The sequence below is a fragment of the Condylura cristata genome, unplaced genomic scaffold, assembly GCF_000260355.1.
Source record: "Condylura cristata isolate star-nosed mole 26May11 unplaced genomic scaffold, ConCri1.0 scaffold00013, whole genome shotgun sequence".
NCBI lineage: Eukaryota > Metazoa > Chordata > Mammalia > Eulipotyphla > Talpidae > Condylura > Condylura cristata.
The window spans coordinates 51,894,442-51,913,593 of NW_004567114.1; the positions used below are offsets into that span (position 1 = coordinate 51,894,442).

The window sequence follows — 19,152 nt, forward strand, 5'->3', positions numbered from 1 at the left end:
TGGATATTAGTAACCTAACCTAACCCCAAAGGAAAGTGTGGGTCTGAGTCTTACTGTATTGTAGGAAAGCAAAGTTGAATTTTGAAAAAAATCCTAAAGATATTTTTTGATTTTTATATAGGGATAGCTAGTGCTGAAAATTTGGATGTCTAGAATCTCTTCCCTCTGTCTCTTATCCTATATCCCTGTCTTAGTTTGTTCAGAAATGTGGAAATTGTTGCAAGGCCTGCAAGTTACAACTCTACTTCTTCTCTTCTCATTCTGAGCATTGAGACAGAAGTTAACTGGAAGAGAAGAATCACAGAGATGAACTGATGAAACCAGCAATAAATAATTATTCACTTCCTTTCTCTGCCAAGTTGCTTCCTTATATATTTGCATCTTTTATGATAACTAAAAGAACTTTAATTCATCCAATTAAGAAGTAGCATTCTTGGGCCCTCCCTGGTGACGCAGTGGGTTAAAGCACAGCACAAAGAAGCTTAAGCCACTTCCGCATGAGTTTGATTCCCCGCCTGCCCCGGAGGAGATCCACATTCTCTTTAATATATGACCATATTCTTTGGTGAAAACTAACTGCTTAAATTAACTCTGAAAGACTTCTAAGAAAAATGCTATGTTTTAAAGTAGCAGATCACATTTTCTCCCCAAACAATATTCCTAGTAGGTCCTTACTCAATGATAGACTTGCTATCTCAGGCAGCTCTTCCCATGCTATGAACTGTTTCCTGCCTTCAGTCTGGTATCAGTTTTCTGATTCCTATGGACAGAAACTGTGACAGAAGACCAGAGAAAATGTTGAGTATTTTTGCTGCTAAAATGATTATTGTTGCCCTAGAACTTTCTTCTCTGAAAAAAAAATATATACTTAAAAGAAAGGAAACCTCTCTAGAAAAAATTCCCATACTAGTTTCTGTCTTGAAGATTCATGTACTTGCTGCCAAATGAAACGTTTGGCTATTTTCCCACTTTCTGTGGCATGTCTTATTGACTTTGTTCAGGCCCAGAAAATGTCAATGTGTACTTGATAACTGGAACTAAGGGGAAACAGTGCAGCTTTTGTTATTGTTGATTACTTTTAAATTGCTTTTTCCCAGACAGCTAGAAAAAAATACAGTAAAATGTGAATTTTCTAAACTTGGCAGCTTACGGCATGTGATCACTCTATTTTCTAATTTTAAAATAAATACTTTGCATTAGTCAGTAATTACAGTTTACTGCATTCCCAGCAACTGTATACATGATGATGCAATTCAATGTTACCATATATCTTAAATTTTTAAAAGCTGCTGTTTTTTGACCAATTTAATAATTAGAATTCATGATTTAAAAAGTTACTAGATTGGCAAGCATCAATGACCTTGAGTCTTCTTTTAGGGAAAGTTCCCGTCCTCTTCCCTGGTTTTCCTTTTTCTCACCAACGCTGGGCTCCCAACACCACAGTTTCCTCTTGGGCCTAGCATCACTTGGCTCCTAGCACCTTGCATTTCTCCTACCTTTGGCTTCTTCCCAGGGCTCTCTGTGTTTTTAAGTTTAAAGCATGAAAAACAAGCAGCTGCCTATAAAATTACATGTTCATCTTTTTGTAAATTCAGAGGCTTGTGAGTAGAAAAACAGTAAAAGGGTATTCTTCACACGATTTTTTTTTTTTAGGGTTTCCAATGGTTTTGTTTTTGGATTGCCTAACTTTCTCTAGAACCTGGCTTCAGGATTGTAAGTTGATCTTCATCTTTGCAAAAAAAATTTTTTTTTTTTTTAGATTTGCTTAGTCCTGGTGCAGAGTCGGATGTGGTCATGGAAGAAGGGAGTGATGACAATGACAGTGAAAGAAACAGTGGGCTCATGGATGACATGGAAGAGGCAATGGTCCAAGATGCTGAGATGGTGATAGCAGAAGGCCATGCTGATAGTGGAGAAATGCAGGATCCAGACCCTGACCACGAGGACTCCAACAGGACCATCAGGTGAGGAGCGCACCCCCCACCTCCCCAAATGGTGGCCCCAAGAGGTACTTAATTTTTAGAGCTTTTTGTGTTTCAGTCTGTCATAAAAGAGACTGAACGTGTATTTAATTTGCTTATGAATGAACTATATTCTAAAGGAGGTTTGGATTCCTGAGAGAAGTAGTTTCTGTGTCTGCTTTCCCAACATCCCCACCCCCATCCTTTGAGCATTTTATTTGCATGTAAGACATCTCTTATTTGCCATCCACACATTTATTAGATTTGATGCTTTTCCATATCTCTGTATGGAACACTGATGAGAAGCCAAGCTCAGTAGAGACCATCTGAGCAACCTACTATCATAAACAGCACATATATTTGTACCTCATTCTTAATTTTATTTCAAAAGTGTGTGAGGTTATATATTGTGATCTAATTATCTCTGATTTTTGATTACTGAGTGACACTTATGTTTATGTCAGAGGTCAGTGTGCTATGGCCAAGTTGTGCTGCTCTGTTTTTTTTTTTTTTTAATAAAGTTTTATCAATGCATAGCCCTGTCCACTCATAGTCTACTGTCTTTGGTTTCTTCCCCCTGCAGTAATCAAGTTACATATTGTGCAAGCCTAAAATGTTTTACCTGGTCCTTTACAGAAAAAAAAAAAATTCCCTAACCTCTGATTTATTTTATAACACACATTCAAATTTTTGTGTCCCTTTTCCAATGCTGTAATCATTGACAAACTGAAGTTGTTCATGTGACTAGAACAGTAAAATGATTGGATTTTATTCTCACTTAATGACATAAGAAATATTTTTAAAATACTAGAAATCTTAGGCTTGTGCTCCATCCTAAGATATGCAATTCTTTGGTATTAAAGGGGCAAGGGGGGTGTGCTTTTGTATATATGTACACAGAAGGGGACGAGGGAGGGAGAAACAAGGAAGAAGAGATGAAGGAAGAGGAGAGAAAGAGATGGAAGGGTCAGCATTAGTCCATAAGTAATTTATTTTTATTATATTTTCTTGATATTGGACAATACATTTTTTATTCCATTTTTACAATAAAGACTAGAAACAAAAATGTATAGCTTGTCAGGCTGCAGAGCTTTCTCACTTGAGATTGAGGACTAGAAACCAATGCTTTCCTCTATATGTAAAAACTTTGCCCTAAAATGTAACTCAGTTAAATAAGATTACCTCTTGACTGTGCCTACACAAGCTTATGATATTTTATTATTCATGACAGAATAAATATTTGTCACAGCAAATACTTACCAATAATATGATGTCTAGCCATGTCTGTGATCTAATTCTCCCATATTGAGATTTTCTTGATTGAGTTAATGTATTTATACATTAACTGTGTATATGTCTAGTTTTTTTCCTTCCTTCATCAATTCAGGGAAAGTCAAAGCTCTGCATAATCACATTGTACTTATTTTTTCCCTTTATTTAGGTAACATTGGTTTACCACACTGCATATGATTTCAGGAAATAAGTTTAGCATAATTCTATAATAGTAGTCATTTACAAGGTGGTTTAAAGAGCAGATTCTAAGGATGAAAGAATGCAGATAAGTTAAATTTCATTTTAAATGATAAAATCTATAGATGATAACATTTTGCCCGTAGTATAAACAAGCTTTTGTATGATTCTAAATTCTGTGACCTCAGTACAGTATAATAGTAATCTACGTAATGTTTGCCCCAAAATTGAACAACATACAGTTCAGTCTTAATACTAACATGCTTATTATCCTGCCTCAGGATTTTAAAGTGTAAATATAAAGTACCTATGACTCACTCTTCAGAGCAACTAAGACTCTAAACCCTGATACATTGACAATATATTTAACTAAAATATATTTGACTTTCATTTTGAAATAACTAGAATAAAGCTTTATGCAAGATAACTAGAATAAAGCTTAATGCAAGAAGGAATATCTAGATCCTAAATTTCTTTCCTAAAATATTTTTATTTTTCAAGTCCATCAACAAGCAACAATATCCCACTCATGCGAGTAGTGCAGTCTGTCAAGCACACAAAGAGGAAAAGCAGCACAGTAATGAAAGAAGGATGGATGGTCCACTACACCAGCAAAGACACACTGGTAAGATACACAGCCAGTATGTTTCTCTTCTCCCTCATTAACCCCATTGGTTAAGTAGAGGAGTTGCGAATGCCCTGTGAAGACCTCTGGGTGTCTGATTTACCAGGAGTAATCCTGCAGGTCAGGCATAAGGTCAAGTGAACATTGACAGTCTCTGGGTATCAGATGTCATTGAGCAACAAGTTAGAAAAAGTGGAGACAGTAATAATAGGGAAAACAAAATCATTGATCTCTATTATTTAATAGAGAAGATTTCCAAACAATTTGAGTGTCTAGCTGCCACTTAATGTCATTGATAGTAGGTGTTTTCAGAATGTTCCTCTGTAATTCAGAATTCTTTTGAGAGAGAGAGAGAAAAGATAAATATTATGTACATCTTAAATATTTAAGTATTTACTTAAAACTGATCCAGTTCTATGCTTTATTTGATAAAAAACCAACATCTTTTTTTTTTTTAAGATTTATTTATTTATTCATACAGAACTGGCATACAGGCCAGAAGTGCAGGGGCATTTAGAGGCCTCACCAGAGAGAGAGGAGGGAGTAGAACAGGCAGATCAATGAAGTACAATGCTGAGGGGAGCAGCGGGTGGGTCAGGAGAGGTCTGCTGCGCCAGGTGGATCACCTCCAGGGCCAGGGATTGAACTTGCACTGAGGTGGCTGCAGCTAGCTTGCAGTGCTGTATCCTAACCCATTGTGCCATGAATGAGGGCTCCATCTTATATTTCAGTGTAATCTGATTCTGTTCACTGTATCAGGATTTTCTAATAGTTGATGAATGAGGTTTTGCATGTATTTAAGAGATAAAAGAAATTGATCAACACATTTTAAATTTAAACAAATCAGCATTTGGTGATAAACTTTTTCTAAGTCACTAGTAGTGTTTTCTTTATCACCTCCTATCTATAAGATCCTCATAACTTCTTTAAATAACTAGACACCTAATTTCTTGATCTATAATCTCCACCTTTTCTGCTGGAGAGAGATTCACATGATTTTTTGTTGAACGCCATTAGTTCATCATGTGAAATATTTAAAGCATATTTAATGTATTTGACTGTTCTAAAATTAATTTTGGAAGAGACCAAGTATATTGCTAAGGCTTTTTGGTTTAAAAAAGATGAAAACTTACACACACACACACACACACCTTGAATTCATGCAGCATATTCCTACAGTGACTAAGGACCTAGTTAACAAACAATGGGAATTTACCTCTGTAATGAGCCTAGAAGATGGTGGAGTTATTTGAGGCAATTTCCTAACTTTGTGAAGTTAGTTTCATGGTGTCAACCCTACCATACAACAAAATGTTCTTTAATTCTGTTATAAGATTCAGATCTCTTCAACCTCTAGTTGATGTGAGAACCCTGGCTGGGTTAACATGGTGTTCCTTTTGTCCTAAAATAATGCGAATATCTAAACATTCTATCTTTTAGTAAGCATTTTTATTTTTTACTACAGATACATCATTAGCTATTCAAGCTATCAAATAAATTTGAAAGTGATGGTGTTTTCTATTTACTTTGCATGTTCTTTTTTTTTTTTTTAAGATTTATTTATTGTGCCCTCCCTAGTGGCACAGTGAGTTGGAGCTGTACTGCGAAGCTAAGCGGCTGCAGTGTGAGTTCAATCCCTGCCCCAGAGCAGATCCACATGGCACAACGTATGGATTTATTTATTTATTTATTTATTTATTTATTTATTTATTTATTTATTTATGCATACAGAACTGGGGTGCAGACCAGAGGTGCCAGGGCAGTGAGAGGATTCACCAGAGAAAGAGTGGGGAGCAGAACAGGTAGATGGATGAAGTACACTGCTGAGGGAGCACACAGCGAGACAGGATATGTCTGCTGCGCCATGTGGGTCACCTCCGGAGTGGGGATCAAACTTGCACTGAAGTGGCTGTGGCTTGCTTGCAGTGCTGCATCCTAATCCATTGCACCACCAGGAAGGGCCTATTTAATTTGCATGTTCAAAAATCCAAGCACTGTCTAAATGTTAATACATCTTTCTTTTAACTCATAACTCTAATCTACACACAGTTACCATGCATTTGTTAATTAACCATCCTATAGGAGCTGAAATTGAGTGTGAGTCTTTCAGGTCCAAAACCCATATGCTTTCTACCATTAAATATGTGTCTCCATTTGGGAAAATGTCTTGATTTCATCGAGTACTTATGAAGTTGTTAAAAGATCATGAAATTGACCTCTGTTTCAGCGTAAAAGGCATTATTGGAGATTGGATAGCAAGTGTATTACCCTTTTTCAAAATGACACAGGAAGCAGGTACTACAAGGTAAGGTTCTCTTTTTTCGTAATTGGGGTGCCATACCCACTTTCCCTAGAACTATAGAGTATCAGAAGTGTAAAATATAACAAGCAGATAGGACTAGTGTTATGTTTGCTCCAAGAGAGACTCTTCCTTCTGTGCAATTTACACATCCAGGTTGTGAGCCATAAAGTCATCTGTGTATACCAAATTTCCCTGGGAAGTGCTTCTAGCCCCATGGGATGTGATGGAGGAGGGGAAGCTTATTCTTAGCAAAGAAGTGTTACGAAACTAGAAAATTCAGGGTCACAGCAGATTACCTAAATGTTAATCCACACATCCAGCTTTTTATAAACACCTCTGCAGTGCATACCTGGGTTAAGAAATTCAGGTAATGCTTTCATACACTGCCAATATTCATAAGAAATGCATTCTTCTGAGAAATATTTGGAACAGTGTTCATTCTCTCTACATGAAATAATACAGATACAGCATAACATACTCCTAGTGAAATATGATTGCAAAAGAAATTCATAGTGAAAATCTTACAGATGTGTTCCCTTAAAATTAATGCATGTCAAAAGAGTTAATTCCCTATGACCACTTCTGTTCACTTTGCTCAGTGAACAGAAGAAAATCTCATTAATTTTTAAATTAAAAATTTGTCATTCCGTATCTCCAGAAGACAATGTAGTGATTATTTTTTTGAATATCTAAATTGTTTTTGGAAACACTGCAACTATTCAGTTGGCTATGTTATTTGAAAGTGCACCTATTTTTTCATAATCTAACATCAAGGATATTCTCTCTTCCATAGGAAATTCCTTTATCAGAAATTTTATCTCTGGAACCAGCAAAACCTTCAGCTTTAATTCCTAATGGGACTAATCCTCATTGTTTTGAAATCACTACAGCAAATGTAGTGTATTACGTGGGAGAAAATGTGATCACTCCTTCCAGCCCACCACCAAATAATAGTGTCCTTACCAGTGGCGTTGGTGCAGATGTGGCCAGGATGTGGGAGATGGCAATCCAGCATGCCCTTATGCCTGTCGTTCCCAAGGGCTCCGCCGTGGGGTCGGGAACCAACTCACACAGTGAGTCGCTAGTTTTCTAACTCAGTAAAACAGATAAGGAAAACCTCATTAAGATGATTTAGTTTATTGGAGAACATGGGATATCTTTACAGGAACTGCTGCACATACTAAGACATTTCATTCATTAAATTATCTTATTTTATATTAAAATTTGAACAAATTCATGTAAGTCCTATGTAGAGAGCAATATCAGAAACTTAGAGCAATTGATCATAAGAGAAGTAATCTAGTCATCTTGAGCCAAAATGACAGTCTTGTTATTTGAAAATATAAATTAACATATCTCTCACCCCAAACCCCATTGTGCAGAGTATTAGGGGTTGCAGAGTACTTAGTAACTAGATAGATTTACCCCAGGAAGGAAACTCTACACATTAGTAGAATTACACATTAGTAGAATGTGATAGATTTTACCAAAATGCAACATAGATCAAGTACTGAGAATTTTTTTTTTTTTAAGATTTACTTATTTGTGCATACAGAACTGGGGTACAGGTCAGAGGCTCAGGGGCGGTGAGAGGCTTCACCAGAGACAGAGTGGGGAGCAGAACAGGCAGATCCACGAAGTACACTGCTGAGGGGAGCAGGCGGGTCAGGAGAGGTCTGCCACACCATGTTGTCACCTCCGGGGCAGACGGGAATCGAACTCATGAGGAAGCGGCTTTAGCTTCTTTGTGCTGTGCTTTAACCCGCTGCACCACCAGGGAGGGCCGAGAAATTATTTTTAACACACAGTTTAGAGAAGTATCTGTTTTTAAAAGTGTGATTTTAAATTTCATAATGACTTTTTACAATTAAGCTTTTAAGAAACTATTTTTTATGTTATAATGAATAATGTGATGATAGATTAATTTTTTTTTATTTATCTCTAAAACCACTCTATACATTAATTTTGCAAAACACTACATGAGACTTTTCTTTTATGTCTGAGTCCCCATCGGGTAGATGGTAATGCTTTACCTTTTTGCAAGTGAGAACATACTCCTTTGAGAGAATGAGTTGTCTCAGCTGTACCAGAGCTTTGAAGTGAGTAACATGCCAGTATTCGAATCCAAGTCTTTTTGTTTGTTTGTTTGTTTGGATCTATTTATGTATACAGAACTGATATACAAGCCAGAGATGCAGGGACAGTGAGAGGCTTCATCAGAGACAGAGCAGGAAGCAGAACAGGCAGATTTACAAGTATACTGCTGAAGCCAGCAGCAGGAGAGGTAGGAAGAGGTCTGCCACACCATGTGGATCACCTCAGAGGCCTGGGATCAAAGTTTGCTTGAAGTGGCTGTGGTTGGCTTGCAGTTCTGCATCATTGTGCCACCAGGGAGGGCCAAACCCGAGATTTTTTACTCTAATCTTTAAAGTGTAAAACATATTTTTCAAAGTGAGCAATTGAATAATCTTTAATTTTAAAAGGTAAGAAATATCCTAATAAGTGTTTCCCTATAAAAATCTTAATTGTGATGATGTACTTGAAAACAATCCTGTAACTTGACTAGTAGATATGGATTTGCGTGTTTTGCTATTACCCTTCTTATTTTTGTGTATTTTCTAACATGTATTTCTAGGAGATATTTCTGTGAGTATTTCAGTATCAAATTGCCAGATTCAAGAAAATGTGGTGAGTATGACTAATATAAAAATTGGTAATGTGATATGTTGTTAGAAAACAGAAGCACCAAAAATAGATATTTATCTAACATTTTAATTTTCCAGTACTTTATAAAAAGCAAAATAGGGTCTACTTGTATGTATTTCTTCCATAAAGACTTTAGGAATGTTATATTACATGGATTCTTCTGGTGATTTGCTATAATATGTAGTGTAGAGATAAAAATCCATTATTGATCTGAAAAAGGCAATTATAACACAAGGCATAAATTTTCACATTTGTCCATCTTAGTATTGGAATATTAATGATTGATACAACATAATGCCAAATGCATTAAATTCCTTGATGTGGGTGAGGAGCTCATATAAGCATTATTCTTATTCCCTGGCTGCAGGATGAGTATGCAAGAAATTGCAAATGGTTTTTCAGTCACTTGTACATATCAAGGAGACCTCAGGAAATTGTATGAATCAGAAACAATGGAAACATATTATAGCACCTTTGGTATCTGTGATAGAATAGCTCCTTGCCTTTCAGCTCAGTTTTTGAAGCTAAAGATCACTCTGTCCTATGTTTGCTATTCTTGATATACCTTATAGCTGTGCATTGTCACCCAAAATTATTAAGGTATTTTCCCTCTCATCCTATGAATCAGTCCATTCACTGTATTTTATCTGCTTTACCTAATGCCGAATGAGTTTTTAAAAAGCTTACAGCCTTATTTACACTGATCTAAATTTATTTTTGAAAGAATAAACGCCACAAAACTTTTTCCTACGAGCTAGGGTTTTGCAACCTTTGCTGTATTGGCATATGCCAAAAGCCTAAGATGAATTAGAGAACTATGAAGATAACATAATGAAGATTTGAAGTCTCGTGCTGTCAGTCATGTGATAGATTTCTAACACCTGCAGTTTCCTATGGTTCTTGCTTATACAGAGAAGTAATGGGGAAATAAATAAAGACTAACCTATAAGCTGGTTGGGAATTCCTAGATACCTTTGGGATTATTAACTGGCCTTTGTGTCCACTGAAAATTATGACTGAACCATTAATTTGCAGATGGAGTCACTTAGACTTAGAGCACTGGAGTAGTAATTTCTTTTGTCATCACTAGGCAACCTTACACTCACCCTGTGGACACTGAAAGGGTCACAGTATGGAGAAAACTTGTAGCTGATTTTGAGGGGAGGGCAAAGGAATGGGAAAAAAGGGGGAAGGGTTTAATGTAAAAAGGACTATGTTTTGAAAGGACAAAGAGTATAAGAGGTGGATAGGCAGAAAATTCAACAGGTTCTAATTAGAATATGTTAAAATGAAAAAGTAGTGTATCATTCTTCTATGAATGAAGTCATCATTCACCTTCTGTAATATAAATCAAACATTGTGCTTTACTTAACAATGATTATTACAAAGAGAAACAAATAGACAGTCGAAACCTGATACCTTCAAAGGTGGTAGAAATGGAAGAACTTATTTATCTCAACCGTGAAAAGTTCATAGTTAAGCCATCCTTTCATAGTGCTGCTGACTCTCAGTTATTTATTTCCCTCTTTGTTTAGTTTAGATTAAGCAGTCTAGCCATAGAGAATAAAGTAGTTGGAATCAGACTCAGACTTGTGATTGGGAGCCATGATTGTTTAACCTGATATTTCCAAATAACCTTTTTAATAAGCAAATCACTTTTGAGTGCTTAGAATAAATGGCATTGTACACCTTTGAGTTCTGTTTCTCTCAATGAAACAGTAAAAAAATACCTGCTTCTAAAAGCAGATTAGTGCTGAAGATATTACAAAATTGCATTAATTGGGGACTTAATTTGAATACTGTAGTAGTGGTATAGTTTCCATCTACCATTCGTATTTGTGTTATAAATGTTTAATATACTTATTATGTGTCTAATAAAGGTGTATAAATTATTAGGGATAATGTTTTGTACCACTTCATGTTTGTTTTCATTGGACTTGCTCTTCTAGGATATCAGCACTGTATATCAAATTTTTCCTGATGAAGTACTGGGTTCTGGACAGTTTGGAATTGTCTACGGAGGTAGGTTAATTCCCTAAGTGTTTTTATCAATAAATTTTAGCTACTATTGTTTAGAAAAAATATCTCTGAGTAAAAGTTAAAGATAAGACATATGCATAACATGTTTATGTCTGTCTCTGGGTTTTATCAATTTAGAAATTTCTCGTAAGATAGTTGACAAACTATACCCAAAACCGCAATATTGGTTTGTTTAGATAAAATATCAAGAGTCAAGTTTTCAGATCCTTAATAAAAATAGTAATGAAATATATTTTTTTGTGAGGTGGAGATGCTCTAGAATAATCACAATGTCTTATTCAATATTTATATGCATTACATGTTATCCTGATTTTTTTATTTAAAATTAGTTAAGGTCTACTCTATTTTACAGAGTGATAATTGATTTTTTAAATGCTTAATTTTTTTTGATAAAAGCTATCAGTGAGTCAGAAGAAGTCAGTCATCATTATATTTTTTATTAACACATAACAGTGTAACTGGGGAGAATAAGTATTTCACACAATATTGCTCTATGGTATGGTAACTGCATGGCAAAGTCACTTAGAGCACAATAAATGTACATGACTACACATAGCACACAGTGTGGGAGTGAAGCAGGGGTGAAGAGTGAAGTTGGACAGGTCAGCAGATGCCAAATAATTTTCAGTATCTGACACTGAAGGGGCAGGCAGAGGAGGTCTCCACAGAGAAGGAGTTAAGATTAGGCACGGGTGGGATGAAGAACAGTCTCAGAAGTGATGTTCAATACTGAGGTGAAAGAAACAGATACAAAAGAAACTGTGACCTTGGTGAAAGATACTCAAGTCCAATGTGTGATTTGGAATAGAGATTCTAGTGAGTTGAAAATAAGGAGTTATGTTACAGAAGTAGAAACGTGAAAATAGCTTGTCTCGAAGGAGTCAGAAGGAATAATAAAGTAGGACGCAGAAGGAAAGAATACAAAATCTACAACAGATCTTGGGACAGTGGAATTTCAAGGTAATTGGGATAGACTTTTTGAGTAATTAGATACATATTTCATTATCAGAATTGTCATTTTCCATTTCAACAATAGACAGTCTATTCCTGAATATACCTACTGCATTATGGAATTGTAGAATTTAAGAACTTGAGGATGCCTTAGGTTCCCTATAACTTTTTTTCTTTTTGTGTGAGAATAAAATGATATAACATAGATAAAGGGCCTGTCAGGTGATGGTGATAACGATGCTAAGTGACATCGTTGAGTATGGAAATGTATCTGGGCACTGTGTGTTCTTTGCATGTCTTATTTCATCTAATTATCAGAACATCCTTACCCTGGAAAAGGAGGAACCTATAATTCAGAAAGTGTAAGTGATTTGATAAAATCAAGAAGCTAGTATGTGGCAGAGATAATACTTTATTCTTTACATTATAACATATATGTTAACTTATTCTCATTTTAAAATCTTATTTTCTTATGGAGAATACTTTCACTGGTGATTTATGTTCTACATTATATAGTTCAATATCTTGTTTCTAAAAGATACTTTATAGGAAGATATTGTTTGGTTGATACACATAACTTTTAATTTCCCAGTTCATTTGTCTTCTGAAGTATGACTAACTTTATATTATGAATTTCATTTAGAATAATGTTGTTAAGAATGAAATATTTCTGGATATAAGTCATTGCTCTTCAAAATTGTTAATTTATTCAGTGAATCATTATTATAAGTCCTATCAGTTGCTTTATAAATGCTGGTATTCTTTAATATATATGACATTTAATAGCATCATATTAATATATTCCTTTCTTATTTTAAAGGAAAACATCGTAAAACAGGAAGAGATGTAGCTATTAAAATCATTGACAAATTAAGATTTCCAACAAAGCAAGAAAGCCAGCTTCGTAATGAGGTTGCAATTCTACAGGTATATATATATCCTTGTTTTTCATTTGTGGACTATTAAATACTCCCTCAATTTCTGCAGAATAACAACAAAAATATAATACTCCCAATATTTGTAGCATAGTTATTTAGGAACACTTTAAAATAACTGAAAAGACAGACCAAGTATCAAACTGGGTAGTATCTCTCCTCAAGCCAGATAGCAGTTCATTTTTATGTGTGTAATTCTAGGTTTTAATATATTACTAATACTCATTAAATGGATAATGTTTCACATTTGCTCAGAATGGACATGCTGAGACCATTTTGTTTTATATTATAAATGACCTATCCTTCATAAACATTCCTCCTTTATGCTGTGATAATTACATGAATTGAGTTTGTGACTGTCAGCGTATCAGGTAAGTGAGTAATATGTCTGAAAATCAGATCATCTTGATATTGTTAATATATTCCTTGCCTCGCAGTATCTTGCTTTAACACTGAACACATTGCTGAACTCTTTCATTAGTTACAGTCCTCTTTTGAAGCCAGGATTTCTTAATAAAATATATTACTAAATATAAAGTAACCATTAAAACTTTCTGGAAACCAGAAGGATTTTGGGAGATTGTTTAATAATGTACACCATATAACTATCCAGTTTAGACAGTATAGACCATTGATGATTCCCATTAATTCTCTAGTTGTCCTGCAAGCTGTGATCATAATTTCTAATTCATAGTTCTATTGAATAATATTCATTGGAACATTGTTAGCAAAACAAAATAAGATCACATTTCTTCATTATTTCATTTAGCTGCCATTTATTGAGTTTCATTAAATAAAATGTTTAAAAGACACATTTTTTTTGCCCTAAAAAAGCTCACATGTACACAACAACAACAAAAAAAAATACATACAAAACTCAGAAAATGGCATAGACTTTCCTGAGATAGCATTTTAAAAATTAATGGTATGTTTGTGCTTTTGGACAATTAATGTAAAACAAAGAACTATAATAATATTCTCTGCTTTTATGGAAGAAGATAACCATTAATGTTAAAATGTCAATTCAGATTCATAATGCTTATTAATCAACTACCAAAACAAATTTTTTTTATTCTTAACTTGTTAACATTGAACTGAAATAGACATATAAAAACTTAATAACTGATAACTCAAACCTGGCTCCTATTCTCCCAGTGTCCATACAGAGACCTACCAGTGGAACTGCATATTTACAGAGACATTTATCCTTCCTTACAGGACATGAGAGGAAGTTTATGGTAAACTTGCAATTGCAGAAGTCTGACTATGTGTAAAAGGTCTAATTTTCTGTATCTAGGCCTTTCAGTTGTCTCTTGCAAACTTGTCAACGTTTGCTGACTCTGAGGTAGAAGGTAGTGATGATGAAAAATAAAATACACCTAAGCATACACCAAGCCTCCTTTTCTCCTCCTGAAAGAGAAGATACAAAACTAGTCATACACAATAAATAGGTATTTTGCAAAATTTTTTTCATGTGTTTTTCTAATAATTTGGTTAAATTGAAAGTAAAATTTTGCCTCTTAGAATAAGGAAAGGTCAAACAGTTCTCATACTGTTGCCTAAAATCTGAAAAATCCTTAATCCTCATCCTCTATAACTCGACCACATTGTTCCCTAGCATTCTTTGCTTTATTTATCAAACTGGTATTTATTGAGGACATATCAGGAGTTAATAATATTTTTAAGTCCAGTGGATACATAAGAATAAAGAAACACAGACCTTTGCTATCACAGGTAGTTAACTTAGATCACTCAGCTTAATTAAATATTTGCAACATAGTTATGCATTGAATTTTCAATCATATAACCTTACAATGAGTCTTATTTATATTAAGTTTAATTGTATGCAGATACAGGGTTCATGAGTTCATACTTTATCATGAGGTTGTCAGTGGTTTCAAAATGAGTTCGTAAGTGGGAACTCATCCTGTTTCCCAAATAAAAACAAAGGAAGAAATATTTGAACACGTTTTTTACCATTGTCAGAAATATCAGTCTCTCAGGGAAGATTATAATTAAGGCTCGGGAAGCAAGGAAGTTTAAATTCATCTCCCAGGAGTCTTTGTTCAAATATCAACAGCATAAGCACTTTTCTCACATCCTACTTAAACTATAGTTCATTCAAGTCTCCTCCCCATTGTTACCCCTCATTCTTCTATTTTGATGGATGTTTTCTTTTTCCCAAAGCATTTATTACTCCTATCTATTTGCTGTGTGTCTGTCACACCCAGCCACTTTACTAGAATTTGTCTATTAAAAGGACAGATATCCTTATTTTGTTTACTGATATAGCTCAAGCACTAGAAATTTTTCCTGGCACATATTGGGTGATTTGCAAATACCTGGTGAACTTATATTTTATAAAAACATAGGATATTATGAGGACATAAATAATTGTCCCGCCAGGTAGCAAAACTGTAGATGGTGGTTACTATTTATGGCTAATTGTTTGGTTAGCTAAGAAAGATTGCGTATAGTTTGGTTTTTGAAAGACCTCATTGCTTCACCTTGTATTTTTTTTTTTTTAACCAAAAGAAGAGACTTCACCATTTTGGACCTAAAAAGACAAGTTGTATTGGGAATAGGGGTTTCTTGCTCACTATTTATTATATTCCCCAAAAGTATACTATGACTGAAGGCAAATGAAGGGTGGGGAAGGTTTTCTAGACTGACTCACACAGCTGATGCCTGGTCTATCCCTTTGCTACTGTTCTATTTCAGATATATACTTTCACTTCTGATTTATAAATTTCCTGTCATCTTTAGCTTCCAAGCCTTAAATAAAATACAAGGTACTTTTGGCCTTACTCTTGTTTTCTCTCCCCACCCAGCTATCACCCTTTGAGTACATTTTATCTTTATCCTACTTGACTAAGCATCCTGCAACAGTAGTGGCTGTTTGCTTCTTTATAGATCTTCTCAGTTCAACCCTGATCTTACTAAGTCCTGCTTCTCTTTCTTCTATTCATTCATCTATGTTGAGACGACTATCAGGCAGCATTCAGAAATCCATATGTGTGCAAATGGGTTGTAGTATGATGAGGAGGAGGTCTGAGGTATACTAGTTAGAACAGGCAGAGTCCCATTCCTAAATACATGTGAGTACAAGGAAAAGATAGAGACATAACATTGTGTTGAAAGAGCCTATGTTCTTGAGTCAGCCTGCGTGGGTTCAAATCTCAGAGATAGGAGTTTTTTGGAGCCTCATCAATTTACTTATGCTCTCTGAGCCTCAGTTTCCTTCTATAGAAAACCTGGTAGAGATGTCACGATAATAGAGTGTAATAATTTTATGAAAGTCAGCAAAGGTTCTAACTTATTAGATGTTACTGGTTTACAACCACTGAGTTATATGTTTAGCTCCGAAGTTCAAATAACTTGATGTTGAATTCCATATACAGAGAACCTATAGAGAACCTATGTCATTACAATAAAGGACTTGAATTACTCAAAACTTGATGTAGGACTGAAGACACTTTGATATATTTTTGTTCCCTATAGTGATTCAGTAAATATTTGTTGAAGAATTTTTTGACCACACCTAAAGGAACTGGGAAGATACAGAATTGTAGAACACACCAGTGGGACAATAAAGTATACTTTGTTTTGACTCTTTTGTCCAAAAACTCAGTTTAATGGAGAAAGATTAAATATATATCTTATAAATAAATGACTGTGTTCTATTAGTGTAAGATGGCTAGGAATAGGTGGAAAAGATATAATCATGATAGAAAAATATTGTTAAGTGTGGGTGGGAAAATGAAAAATTTTGCAAAATTTTAAATGAGTTTTTTAATCATAAAAAGTCAATTTTTATTTATTTAGGGAAAAGTATGCAAAATTTAAGTGCTTTCTCTTTGGGTATGTAGCTAGAGGTTAGTTTATACTTTTTGTTTTATTTAATATGTTTATTTCTTCAGATATTTCTTTATATTCTATGGCACTTAAAATTTTCACAAAATTGTTTATGTTTTAATAATCTTATTTTCTTCCTCATGCTCTAATATAGGCCATAGATAAAGTATGTGTATGGTATATGTATGTGTGTGCATACATACTGTGTGTGTGTATGTATAAAGTGTATGTATACATATGTATATATGTCTGTATATATATACAGCATCTATCTGTGCGTATATATGCTAGAAGAAAGCACAGAACTCATATACAGAAAAGAAAGCAAACTTAGAACAACTTCTAAATAGATAAGAAGATAGTTTGTCAAAAGTCCAGGTTCCGGGTCAACTTTTCCATATTTTGGTAACTATTTTTTTAAACTTGATTGCCTAAACTATGGATTAGAATTCATCTAACTTGGTATGCAGCCTCACAGGAGTATTTTGTGGGCCTACATTGAATTATAAAGTGTTGTATTCATCAGTGTGTCCCAAACTGTTTTTCAGATCTTGTGAGTTCCTTCATGGAGGAGGGACTAGGGATTAAGAGTACCTCAGTTAGACAGTTCAGAAAATAGTGTATACTGTTTCTAGGCCATCAGCCTCTTTAAAGCGAATACAGTCTTTCACTTTTTTTTTTTTATATATATATATATATTTTTTTTAAAGATTTATTTATTTGTACATACAGAACTGGGGTACAGGCCAGAGGCTCAGGGGCGGTGAGAGGCCTCACCAGAGACAGAGTGGGGAGCAGAACAGGCAGATGGACGAAGTACACTGCTGAGGGGAGCAGCGGGCGGGTCAGGAGAGGTCTGCCACGCCATGTGGTCACCTCCGGGGCAGGCAGGGATCGAACTCATGCGGAAGTGGCTTTAGCTTCTCAGTGCAGTGCTTTAACCCGCTGCGCCACCACGGAGGGCCCAATCTTTCACTTAATAAGAGATGGCGGTGCCTCCTACTTAAGAATTTATTAACTTTGAGAGTATTTTAGTTAAGTAAATTTTGCCACAGAACACTAACAAATGTCAGATATCACCATTTGACCTCTGTGCATATAATGTTCTATATTTAAAGCCTAACTGCAGTTCCCATACATAATCAGAAGTATTATGTATCTACACAATTCATTTACTATTATGAGTTTTTGTCTTCTGAAATGCTAACATCAAAATACACAAGTGGAACACAGTGATAGGATTTGTTAAAAATGACACTTTAAATCTAACACCAGAATGAGATTTGGTGCATATGTCCATATTACTAGCCAGGTAGGTTAACAGAAAATAAAAAAGTATTCCAGATGGGTCTCCTTTGCTATGAATTCGATATCAAATAGAAATAAAAGCTCAAAGTCAGATATTTGATCTATTTTTCAACTTTAAGATAAACACATCAAGATGTACAAACTCCCAATTTCCTTATTTGGACATGACATACTTTTAATTCTTGCCTTTCCCTTAAATCTAAACACAAATTGAGTAATGGCATGGAGGGGCGGGGGTCATACTTTGTGGGTAGGATGTTTACTAACACTCATTTTTTTAAAAGTATTAGTCATTAATGTCTTGTCTTTGAAACCCTTGCTGCTGGTGTTCAAATCATATACCCTTTCACCTAAATTCAACTTGAAATCCTGGCTTTGGTTGGAGGTGGGTGGTACTGGAGTACATACAAGATTCTTGCTGTGGGAGGTCTTTCCAAAGTTCTTTTGGATAGAAATCATTCCGCAATCTGAGAAAATTACAATAACCAATTCAGCCATATGCACATATTGTCAGTACACCTCAGTGTATGATCTAAATGGGCTTAGGATATCAAGAACTTGTGTTTTACACTTTCCCATTTGTGTGTCTAATCTGAACAATTTCTAGTGAAGGTTAAAAGTTAAAGAACGGCTAGAAACATGAGAGATGATGAGGAGATTTTTTTAAGTGTTATTTTCTGCTTACTCCTTCACCCTTCTGCATTTAGTTTCTCCTTTTTAGGGAAAGGAGAAGAGTTAATTATATTTATCATGTGTCTGCAGCAACTCTGGAATGTAAAACTAGAATAAAGTACTTCCAGAGTTTATGATACATAATGAAAAATGTATAGATAGTTTATGAAAATATAGCAACACAGAAGTTATATATCATACACTCTATTGATTTTTTTGCCATGCAAATATTGAATTGACTTTATTTTTTCATTTCATTGGCTAATGTTACTTAATATAATACACAGGCTTATAGCTAAGTTGAAATCCAATATTAAATTGTGAATT

General features: G+C 34.8%; 1 protein-coding gene across 1 annotated transcript in view; it reads left to right on the forward strand.

Moving 5' to 3' along the window:
- The window catches only part of PRKD1 (protein kinase D1), a 219,461-nt gene that overhangs the window by 172,452 nt on the left and 27,857 nt on the right, over positions 1 to 19,152 (forward strand). The window contains exons 7-13 of the mRNA XM_004681964.2: positions 1,760 to 1,964; positions 3,933 to 4,056; positions 6,284 to 6,361; positions 7,152 to 7,431; positions 8,994 to 9,046; positions 11,014 to 11,086; positions 12,876 to 12,982. Of these exons, the coding sequence (XP_004682021.1) occupies positions 1,760 to 1,964; positions 3,933 to 4,056; positions 6,284 to 6,361; positions 7,152 to 7,431; positions 8,994 to 9,046; positions 11,014 to 11,086; positions 12,876 to 12,982 (920 nt within the window). The remainder of the gene's footprint in view (positions 1 to 1,759; positions 1,965 to 3,932; positions 4,057 to 6,283; positions 6,362 to 7,151; positions 7,432 to 8,993; positions 9,047 to 11,013; positions 11,087 to 12,875; positions 12,983 to 19,152) is intronic.